The 11,997-nt window shown below is 40.4% G+C and overlaps 1 protein-coding gene and 1 long non-coding RNA gene across 3 annotated transcripts in view; one reads left to right on the forward strand and one right to left on the reverse strand.

Moving 5' to 3' along the window:
• Nucleotides 1–9,593, reverse strand: part of mapk4 (mitogen-activated protein kinase 4) — a 19,357-nt gene extending 9,764 nt beyond the window's left edge. Inside the window, exons 1-6 of one of the 2 annotated variants that reach the window (XM_088994105.1) lie at nt 9,256–9,593; nt 9,104–9,179; nt 3,764–3,855; nt 2,449–2,830; nt 2,151–2,326; nt 343–487 (exon numbers count right to left, since the gene is read on the reverse strand). In XM_088994105.1, coding sequence (XP_088850231.1) covers nt 343–487; nt 2,151–2,326; nt 2,449–2,815 — 688 coding nt within the window. In that variant the 5' untranslated portion in view covers nt 2,816–2,830; nt 3,764–3,855; nt 9,104–9,179; nt 9,256–9,593. Of the gene's footprint in view, nt 1–342; nt 488–2,150; nt 2,327–2,448; nt 2,831–3,763; nt 3,856–6,036; nt 6,150–9,103; nt 9,180–9,255 lie in introns of those variants that run through there. The other variant, XM_088994106.1, reaches the window with a different exon arrangement.
• Nucleotides 6,285–8,972, forward strand: LOC148899082 (uncharacterized). Its single transcript, XR_016114685.1, has 3 exons — nt 6,285–6,351; nt 8,294–8,382; nt 8,845–8,972. It is a non-coding gene; the product is annotated as an uncharacterized LOC148899082 (long non-coding RNA).
• Nucleotides 9,594–11,997: the final 2,404 nt, after the last annotated feature.

An 11,997-nucleotide genomic window follows, 5' to 3' on the forward strand; every position in this document is an offset into this window, starting at 1 on the left:
ACATAGTATATACATTCATATATTTTCCTCAAAAATGATTTTACCCTCGGTCTATCGTTTATTTACAGGAAATAAATTGGATTTAAATTACCCTAAAAGGTTGTCTTTTTGGTCTCTCATTTGTATTAATAATAATCATAATAATCATACATTTCATTTATAAGCGCCTTTCAAAACTCTCAAGGTCAGGATATTTTTTTCTGTGGGTGAGCAGCGGCAGCCACACGCGCTAGCGTTCACTCAACCCGGCATAGATAGAAAGCTAGCTAGCCAGCTAGTAGATAGCTAATGCATAGCTAGCTAGGTGGCTAGCTATTCCACAGCATGTAATTTAGATGTTACCTGCAAAGAGCATGCGCCCAGTGAGCATCTCAGCCAGGATACAGCCCGCAGCCCACATATCGATGGCCTTTGTGTAGTTGTTAGGGGACAGCAGCAGACGAGGAGAACAATACCACTTGGTGACCAGACCCTCGGACAGATAGCCCTGTGGAAAAACAATAAGTGAGGCTTTCCAACAAAATATATTGCAGCTACTGTTTAAAGTATGTTGTTAAGCATATTTAGCTATTTGATACGTTTCATGCATTTAAATCTGGTGCACTGGTTATTTTTGCTTGAACAACAAAGACGCCTCGGTGAGGGCTTTTCCCACAAGTTTATTTTTAACTAAAAAAAAACAAAAGACAAGGTCACAACGTTAGGGACAGCTCCATAGAGGTTCAGTAGAAGAGAAATGAGTGTTTTTTTTTACAAAGTTAAGAATGTTTAGCCTTGATGAGGTATTCATGAACATGTATTATATTATCGTGGTTGTAATTTAATTCACTTTGTGCAGTAACCGATTTTCACTGACCCCGTCCATCTCTCTTTATCTCTCTCAAAATTGAATTCAATTGATTATATCAACCCATAGCTGACCATGTCACTCTAAATCATCTTTGACAGCAAGAGACAGCTCAGGGTGCCTCATAAAGTCAGTGCCAACTGCTCTTCAAACACACTCTTTCTTCACCTATTTTTCTCCTTCCTCTTGAATAATTAATTTCTGGGGCAAAACTAACATGATAGCCATACACCAAAGTCTTTGAAAGTGTCATGTCAACATTTTGGCGATATTGTCTCGGCCTTCGTGTTCATTTTTCACCCCTTCTCCTTTGTCCTCTATGACTCTTTATGTAAACAACCCCCCTTGTGTGGCATCCGGCTAATCCGCTGCCCCGAGATCGTGACTGACAGAGATCATCTTTCATCTCTCACACACACATACAGAGCTCAACCAATGTTTAATTATTCTTGTCGACCGCAAGGCACAATAACAGCTGTTCGTGCTACACTTGCTTCCAATAGTGAGAATAATCTCACAATTATTGTGTCATTGACCTGTACAGGATGACCCTCTAGTACACAGGTGTCAAAGTCAAGGCCCGGGGGCCAAATCTGGCCCACCACATTAATTTATTCGGCCCATGAAAGCAAATCAGCCAAATCAAGTTCCATGATGTTTGCTAAAGTCCGAACCAAAATTTTAAAATGGCCGCATGTAAACCACAATAACAGTGATTACTTTTGACTTCAAATTTGAAAAGTAGTTGTTTATCAGTTTGTACTGCGCTCTAGATTTAATTTGTGGAGGGGATGAAACAATCTAATGGCTTCCCCAAATTCATAATGGCACCCTGAGAGGAAACCATAACGACAATGTGGCCCGCGGCAAAAAATGACTTTGACACCCTTGCTCTAGTACATTAGCACTAGCATCATCTATAAATTTAGGATGGAAAGTCAAAATTATGTTGTATTAAAAAAATGATGGATTGTGTTAGTCATAGTATGAAAAAGAAAATAATGACAATAATATCAAATATACAGGCGTGTACATCTATGGTAAATATTTTACTTATTCTTGTATTGCTAATTTAGACGGTTAGCACAGCTAGCACGTATTATCCCCAAAAACTTTTCACATTAGTTTTGATTTACAACCCTCTTGTTGCATAATTTATTTAGTGAGATTAGTATTCGAATATAAGCGTCTTTATGAAATTTTAAGAATTATTCAACAATATAATTTTTTAACTGGGATTTTTTTGGGGGTGCTTTGCAACATAAACAAAGGACAGAAATTGTCTTTGACTGGTAAAGCTGACCTTATGAGAATAGTGGGGGTCAACTATTCGGGCTAGGCCGAAGTCTCCGATTTTGAGCAGCAGTTGGTCAGTGTTGATGAAAATATTGGCAGGTTTCAGGTCTCTGTGCAGCACGTTGGATGAGTGAATGAACTTGAGGCCCCGTAGCAGCTGATAGAACAGCAGTGTGGCGTGAGCTGTAGAGATTTTGATTTAAAGCCATTTTCACATCCAAGAAGTTCAATGTCGTGCAGGATGGGAAGATTTTGTCGTTTTCACTGTCAAAATTTGGTAAGCGATGCGTTTGCTTTATCCATACCTGTCGACAGCGGTCCTTGCTCCAGCAGCTGAGCCAAATTAGTCTCCATGCACTCCTGGATGATGTATAGGGCGCCAAGCTGGGCTGGGTCCCTGACAGGCGGTCGTCCGTGGGGTGCCAGGACCTCATGTACCCGGACCACATTTTCGTGATGAAGCCGGCGGGTGATCTTCACCTCCCTTAGCGCGTGCTTCACCGTGACGGCGTCACGCATGGCCAACTTCTTTATGGCCACGCGGCGTCCGGTGCGCTGATCCATGGCTGATAGAACCAGTCCGGTACCACCCGCGCCGAGGGGCCTGATGTCAACAAAGTGAGCGTCCAGGTCGAAGCCGTGGAGGAAGTGTGAGATGTCTTGTCTGGCCATGATTGATGACTCGCCCTGATTGGAAAGGTGTTGTTTTTATTGTGATAAAATACAACGTTTGACATTTGGACAGGTGCCTTTAAGCGTTCAGAGAACATCAAATTGGGTTCACCTCGAAAGTAGTAAAGTGAAATTTAGGATCAGCTTCAAATTTCATCTGAAATTTCTCACATTTTGTGAGGAGTGTAAGTGACCCCTTTTAGGACTCGCTTGGCTAAAAATTAAAACCTGACTTGCTATTCATGAACAAAGTCAAAACTTGAACTCCATGACTTCACAAGTCTTGAAAGTTTATGATTATAAATCAGCAGTTTTAAGATAGTGTGCCATTTTCGTGTTGACGATGACTACGGTAAAATTGAATTTGATAAAATCGCTAAAAATAAAAAGGCAACATGCAAGATTTGCTACTCAGAGTTTGAGTGAAAGTGAATTGACGTCTCAGTTTAACACTGGTCATACTTTAACTTTGCTTCATGTTGGTTAGACGTTGAATTCAAAAGTCAAGAAAGAAAAAAAAAACAACATTCTGCAACCATTCAAAAGAAGTGATTGGAAAACAAATCGAAAAATTTAATTTGAAAAAGTGGCTAATATGCAAACATACATTATGATGTGATTGAGCAAGATTGTCTTCACCTCTTTGAACCAAAGATATGATTTCCTTTTGTTTGTGGGCACTTAATTTGCTTGATTTCGCCACGGTGACTCAGGATTTGCTTGAAACTAAAAAGTGAAGACTCGACAATTATGGCTTGCCCGTATGTGACTTATTACAACACTCATCAATTCAACTCAGGTAAAAACAGCTGCATTATAGACAATTAAATATAATACGATTTTCTGCCTCATCTTCCACAATGCCATCAGTGGTTCATTCACACAAATCTGTCGCAAGTTAGCACCATAAGCTAATCAGTGATGCTCTCCCATGAGTGTTTTAGCTACCTGATGCCAATACTCTAAACTGGAGCGAGGGGTGGGCGGAATTTTAGCACCCCACGATGAACATTAGTCGGCCAGCGCATCTGTTACCAGGGCTGCAGGAGGGAGGAAGGAAAAGAGAGAAGATATGTGAAAGTCACACAGAACCAGTCTTCAGAGGATTCAGCAGAGTAACTGTCACGTTTATTGGAGGTACTGTGAGAGCCGTTAAAAAATAACTAAACATTTTGGTCTTTCAAAGGACAACTGACGTCACTTTTCTTGTTTCCTAACTGACATCAGAAAAACGTTTTATAGCATCTAAAATACCCAAAAGATGCAGTATGATATTTTTATTCAAATGCAAAACACCAATAAAAATGACTTAAAGTCTCCAAAATCTGCAAAAAAATTGAGCTGCGAATTGGGCATTTTCAGAAAGTCCCGCCCCCAGTTCGTGACGTCACGCCAAGACGTCTTGCAATGCTGGAGAATCAAAACAATGGCTTCAGAGAGTTCAGATGCGGAGAATATGCTTTCTTGTTACACATCCAGTTATGAATATGATTCAAATAGTTCGGAAGAGGAAAGCATACACGTTTGCAATCGATTAAATAATTTATTCCGTGCCATTTTGAGGCAACATTGGAGGGAAATGGATCACCAAAAAAGAGGCAGAAAATGGCGACCGAGCTCCTGTGAGGAATTAATCAGCCTGTTTCCACAGGCTGATAAATTCCTTATATGGAGCTTGGTCGCCCTCTTCTGGCTCTTTTTGGTGCAACATGATGTTTTCAGACCAAACAAGCACAGCAAAATGCATTGACGTGATGGAAGGACTGCTACGGTCCTTTAGTGATGTCACGTCAGGCATCGTTATCAACTCAAAAACAAGACTTCCTGAATATTCAGCGCGAGTCTTAAAACGTAAAATATAGCTATATGCGGTGGAATCTTTGTAAAATACGCTCAGTAGAAGTCATTTGAAGACATTTTACAAATTATGGACACAACTTGTCCAGGGACGTCGGTTGTCCTTTAAGGGGAGCAATGGTCAGTTTTGATTGATGCTGCCAGAGAAGGACTGATTTAGAAAATAGCTTACATATTTAGGTTGTGGTTTGTAGCGGTGTGCTAAATGAAAACTGTGGTGTGCCATTTGCAATCAAGTAATGTTATCAAAAGCAGGTTAAATCGCACAAAAAAACAACATTTGAAAAAGTCAAAAACAAAGAACGGAACTAAACAATATTAACTCATTCATTGCCAGACGTGCAAAAATGTATCCACCCAAGTGCCAGGGTTTTTTTGTCATTTCCACTCAAATTCCAGGACCCACAGAATATTAAGTTTTAGGACTACATAAACATTCAATGCAGCGTCAGAAACTTTAGACTCTCGCTTTTCATCAGAGAAAAATGTTAATTCCTAAGTCATATGGGTTGGGAGTTATCTGAGCTTGAAATGAGGGTGGCAAATGCATGGAAGGGAAAAAAACCATTGCCAGAGTGCTCACAGAGTGAATGAGTTAAAAGTAAAATTCAATAGAGTCTAACGTAAAAAGAAAACACGTTTTCTTCAGCCGTCATCTGTAATTCCTTGAAGGAGTCGGACGTTTCGCTCCTCATCCGAAAAGCTTCGTCAGCGAACTAAATTAGTGCTGGTAGCTTTTCAGATGAGGAGCGAAATGCCCGACACCTTCAAAGAAGTACAAATGACAGCTGAAGAAACCTTTTCATCAATGGAACACTCCTGTACAACTGAGAGCTTACACAGACGAAAATAAAACAAGATTGTTTTTAAATAAGTCATCAACAGTAAAATAAAAAACAAAAATAAAAACATGAAGTCTATCCAGCCTGTCTTTTGACAGCAGTTCACAGTAACCCACCATGTTTTTTCGGATGTAGGCGCAAACCAGAGTTGCTCGGAAAAAAAAAACTGACAGGCACGGGGAGAACATGCAAACATCACAAAGGAAGAATGGAGGCCGGATTCGAACCCTCAGCCTCTGCACTTAGAAGGAGATGTACTCAACAGTCAACTACCATGCCGCCTTGGGGGGTAAAATGGTTCAGATAACAGTTTGCAATGGTGTACAACTGCACTGCATCACACTGACACTTGGCTTCCCTTGTTTTGTCATATACAAACACAAAGTAATCAAATTACAAGGAATAATTTCTCATTCTTATGCGGCACAGTTTTATTTGACTGCAAACTACAAAGACCAACGTGAGCCCTCTCATGCACCAAACAATCCGTCTATACAAATTACCATAGTCCCCTTTACTCACTTTACTCTCGGCTCTCTGTATAAAAGGTTGAGAGAAGAAACAACCACGAAATGACTTGTTTGAGCTCATCTGAGAATCTGCAAAGTATGTGTGTTAAGGTAGACTGAGCGAGAAGGGAGCGAGAGAGAGAGAAATAGAGAGAGATTGAGAGGGAGAGGCTGCATATACTGGTGCTCAGTGGGAGGCGCAGCTTCAGACTAACTTTATAAATAATGCATCACCACTGGAGATGTTGCTTTGCGCAGGCGCGGGCGTATGAGACTTCTGGAGCTTATGCAACAAAGAAAATATGTCTACCCAATTACTTCAAAAAAGGTTTGTTTGTTTGTTATTTTTTTCACTTCAAAATGTATATTAATAATACAAGACAGGTTGGAGGGGTAAATCTGAAGTGTCACACACATCTTGTCCAGTGTGCTCATGACAGTATGGTGACCATTATTTCCAATGTACAATGCAGTCATTTGTGGTTAGCGTGTATGTGAAGACACTCGCCTCCTTGGCACGCACATTTACAACTACAGTAATACCTTGGGTTACGAACCCCTTGGCTTACGAGCGTTACATTTATGAACATTTTACCTTGGCATACAAACTTTTTTCGTACACGGAGCTGCCTCATTGAATGATGTGTCGTTCGCGAACGAGCCCTTCTTCTAACAACAAAATGGCAGCCGGCTGTTTTTGTCCTCTATTCCCCACCCCCAGGCTTCGGTTAAAGTCACGTGATCGGTCAAGAACGCAGCAGTGAGGAGGGGTGGTTTAAACATTAAAGAGACAGGAAGACGACAGTGAGAGAGTTGAAACTTCAAAGGCAGAGTGTAGACTGCAAGGTTAAAATATCCCATCAATCAGGCTCCACAAACAACCCGCACAAGCCATCTGTACACTTGATGCAAAAAGTTATCAACCCAGCTAAACAGATCACAATTGATGAAGAACTAGATACCATTATCACAGAGAAAGCACCTACATGGGATCATTCCTCAAGATGGTGAAAAGAAGAAGGTTACGTTCCTCATCAAGTGTTTAATGCTGATGAAACCAGCCACTCTATTCCATCAAGCCATCAACGACCATCACAAAGGTAAATAAAACGATTTGATGATACAGTACTGTTTATTTATTTAATTATAATACCATAGCATATTTCTTATACATAAAATAAGGTATATCTTGTGTAGTTTTAAGGCTTAGAAAATTAGAAAGTACAAAATTATGTTTTATGGGGACCTGGGAACGGATTATTCTTCTTTTAATAGTTTCCTATGGGAAATTAATTTTTGGGATACACACTTTTCGTCTGACACACTTTGTTTGGGAACCAATTAAGTTCGTAAGCCAAGGTATCACTGTACAAGCAAATGTTATCAGACTTAACTCATTAAATGCCAGACGTGCAAAAAATGTTTCCACTCCAGTGCTAGGGTTTTTGTCATTGTCACTTGAATTGCAGGACCCACAGATAATTGAGTTTTAGGACTGCATAAACATTCAATTCAGTGTAAAAAAAAACTTTTGACTCTCTTCTTTCATCAGAAAAAAGTTAATTCCTAAATTATATGGATTTGGAGTTATATGACCTTGAAATGAGGGTGGCTGTCCATACTGCGATACATACTGCTTTTGCTGAGCTCGTTTATTACCTCCCAGTATTAATTCATTCACTGCCAGTTGATGTGCAAAAATGTATCCACTGCAGTGCCAGGGTTTTTGTCATTTCCACTCCAATTCCAGGACCCACAGAATATTCAGTTTTAGGACTACATAAACATTCAATACAGCGTTAGAAACCTTAGACTCTTGTTTCATCAGGAAAAAAGTGTTAATTCCTAAATTATATGGGTCTGGAGTTATATGATCTTGAAATGAGGGTGACTGTCCAAAATACAATGCAATACATACACATTGACTTATATAGCGCTTTAACAACAGCTGAAGCTGGAACAAAGCGCTAACATGGGAAAAAGGAGAAATGCTGCCCCTTGTGGAAAAGAAAAAAAACCTTGCCAGAGGCCATGGCCAGCGCTTTATTGCCACCCAAGTATGAAAAAAACAAATCCCGAACAAATTTTGCTAATGGCACTTTACTTCATATGTTCAATTCCCGAATAAATTTGTGAATGGCAGTGAATGAGTTAATATGCATTAAAAAAAAACATTTTGAAAAATGTACCGGTATTTATATTTTTGGATTTTGCATTGGAATGTGGTATCAACGCAAGATTTGATTGTATTTATGTCATTATTCTTACAGAACAGTAGTTTAATGATGAAATGTATCGAATTGATTCGTTCCATTTTGGGCACAAGCTATGCAAGCATGGGACGCTGGATTTACTCTGGGTACGTCGGTTTTCTCCTACATCCCAAAAACATATGTTAGGTTGTTAATCACTCCATGTTGTCAATACGTGCTATTGTCACTGTAAATGGTTGTTTGTCTCTGTGTGCCCTCCGATTGGCTGGCAACCATTTCAGGATGTACAATGGTTGATGGAAGATTGAAGTGTCAAAAATCAGTTTGTAACCAGGATTGAAAACCATTTCAGTTCTATTTGGAACTATTTGTCTGCAGCACAACAGCTACACGCTGCTTCAACATGTTTGTTTTAACTTTGGGCTTGACTCACTTGCAGACAGTCAAGCACAGGAGAGTATTTATCTTCTTTTAGACACTTGTGTGACAACCAAATATGTTAAAAGACTTCTACCTAAATTTATGCCTGAGCATTTAATAGTTTTGAGAATGACACTGTTCAAGATTCAACGTGGGAAATGTGTACTCCATTCCATTGTATTTTTCAGGTGCCAGCCTTAAAGCTTCTCCGCATCTTTTCCTTGTGTGTGCGTTTGTCTTCGTGCACCGGCTCCGTGCGTGCGTGCAGTGTACTGCCCCTTTGAAATTACATCAACTAAACGCTGCGTGAATAAGGTGAGTGAAGTGCACCAATAGTACTCAAACCGGTTACTTAATCCTTTCATTAAACAACAAGTGCTCATCACGCTTGATATCATTACAAAGGCTTAGATGGCAAAAAAAGGAAAACAACAGAATCGCACTCACCGATGGATCATACAGCCCGCCCGCCGTCTGCAGACAAAAGATCCGACGAACGAGATAATCAAGACAGATGCGAGCCCTAGTCAGAGAAGAAAACAAGTGAATTAAGTAAACGCATCTCTTGAACTCGATGCCACTTTGTTATAAGGTGATACCAGGGGAGAAGGGAGGGCAGGCAACGGGCACCGTATCGGTCGCAGCAGAGTGGAGATCCGCGGATGAGATAAGGCAGCAGACTGCTCCAAAGACGAGAGCCCCTCTGTGTGGCCGGCCAGAGGACCGCGGAGAATGGAGAGAGAACAAAGGAGATAGGAGGGATCTATATCAAGAAAGAAACCCACGCTAGAGGGTTGCTTTTCACGCATACAGATACTGCAGCTGATGAAGTGCAGTCTTTAATGTCATTTTTAATACAATTCCAATAGTCTGGGAGTGCCGGTCACAGCAGCGAGCCTGTTGGCACGACGACCTCATTTAAACCCAGGGCCCTCCTGAGGTTCGAGTACACGCACACACACACACACACACACACACACACACACACACACACACACACACACACACACACACACACACACACACACACACACACACGCACGCACGCACGCACGCACACGCACACGCACACACGCACACACACACACGCACACACGCACACACGCACACGCACACTCACGCACACGCACACGCACACGCACACACACACTAGCACATAAAATATCTCAAATAGAAAAAAATACACGGTGTAAAGACTCACCAAATCAGGCAGATAGAACTGTGGTGGAAAAAAGGTGGTTATTGTGGAATTGGTATGTGCGCAGAAAATACATCGAAGAAAATGACGAGGACCAGCGAACCTCATGGGGACAAGCGGTGAAGATAATGGATAAAATCTAAATACAGTACACACACATATAGAAATACAGACCTATATTGTTTAAAGGAATTGTTAATGTTATTTTTAAGAGTGTCGTATTTGTTGTCTCTTCACTGGTTCACAATATATATTTGCCCCACCCCCCTCCCCGCCAAGTTTGACAAGACCCCTCGCTACTCGTCTTAAATATTCGTCTTAAAACTACTTCGGCTATTGACAAAACATTACTTTTTAATTTTTAGTTTGAGTTTTTGGTGTTTTCTACTGTCTTGTTGTGCATGTATTGTTTGTTGTGTGAAGTATTTTGCTCTAAAAATACAGTTCAGTCAACCAAATGTAGTTGACACCTCAAGTTTTTTATGGGTTTTATTTAAAGGTCAACCGACACCATTTTTTTTCCTGACATCAGAAAAACGTTTTATAGCATCTATAATACCCAAAACACGCAGGCTGATATTTTCAGTCAAATGCAAAACACCAATAAAAATGAGTTAGTGTCCCAAAACTACTTCAAAATGACCCTGAAATTGCGAGTTTCAGAAGGTGCCGCCCCCTTGTTCGTGAACATCACGCCAGGACGTATTTGCCTTGCTCTAGAATCAAAACAATGGCTTCAGATTCGGAGATGCTTTCTTGATCCTCATCCAGTTATGAATGATTCAAATAGGTCTGAAGAGGAAAGCATAAATGTTTGCAATCGATTAAAGAAGTACAGTAAAGTCTCGTTATATCGATATCGGATATATCGATAGTCCCGGTTATATCGATACTATTTCTATGCACGCACGGAGAAAATTACATGCAAACAGGGTCGGATATATCGATAGTCCCGGTTATATCGATATTTTTTCGGACTCCCTTGAACATCGATATAACGAGACTTTACTGTACTTACGTATCAATTTGAGCCGTCAGGCCGCCAATGAAAATCACAAGATGGCACCCAAGCTCAGTTGGAAATGGGCTGATTTGTCTGCTGGGAATTTGTGTCAACTAGAATCAAAGAGTAGTCTTAGTGCAACACAAACGATTCACCATCGCGTTATTTAGGTTTTCTCCTTCTAATTTCGCAATCAACACAAAGTACCCAAAATGCATTGTGTCGCTTTCTCGGTCAGAGGCGTCGTCATCAACTCGAAAACAAGACTTCCTGAATATTCAGCACGAGTCTTAAAATGTAAAATAGCTATTTGCCGTGGAATCTTTGTAAAATACGCTCAGTAGAAGTCATTTAAAGTGATTTTACAAATTATGGACACAACTTGTCCGGAGGTGTCGGTTGTCCTTTAACAGTAATGATACAATGGCATATTAAGGAAGTTTGCGACGTAAAAGCTTGGCCAAAACAAACATGCGGATCAAACCTCGAAAGATGGAGGACACTGATTTGCTGTGGCGACCCCTTGAAGGGAAAAGCCGCAAGGAAAAGAAGATATTAAGGAAGTTTGTGGGAAAAAAAATCACAATCACTTTTTTTGTTCTTGTCTGTAGGATTGTATTTAATAGAGTGCAGTGGTTCAAATCCAAAGTTGGAGTGATCCTTGTGAACAGCCAATTCCGATGAAGTTGAACCTAAATAAAACTGAATACAATAATTTACAAATCATGCTCAACCTATATTTGATTTAAAGCACGACAAGATGTTTAATAAACCTAATATACATTCTTTTTAGCAAATCACCAACTTTGAATTTTATGGCTGCAACATAATCCCCAAAAAGCAGGGAGGGTTGGTAAAAAACATCTGTTATGATTGGTCATCAAACATGGCTCAGTTGAACAAGCTAACCAAGAACGGGTGGGTGACACAAGTGGGTATAACAGCTTTCCTGACTTGCTCGGTCATCTTGACTTTTACGGATGCAGTTCAAAAACCATCATTTCCACTGTGAAAATTATCTTCCACACGGAGTCAAGACCCTGTCCTGGGCTGACATTACTCCAGGAAACACAAATACAAACGCAGCAAATTACTTTTGTCACAATTTAGTGCTGTCGATTTCTTATTAAATCACTATCA

The sequence above is a fragment of the Hippocampus bargibanti genome, linkage group LG04 (assembly GCF_051943395.1).
Source record: "Hippocampus bargibanti isolate YZ-2025 linkage group LG04, ASM5194339v1, whole genome shotgun sequence".
Classification (NCBI taxonomy): Eukaryota; Metazoa; Chordata; class Actinopteri; order Syngnathiformes; family Syngnathidae; genus Hippocampus; species Hippocampus bargibanti.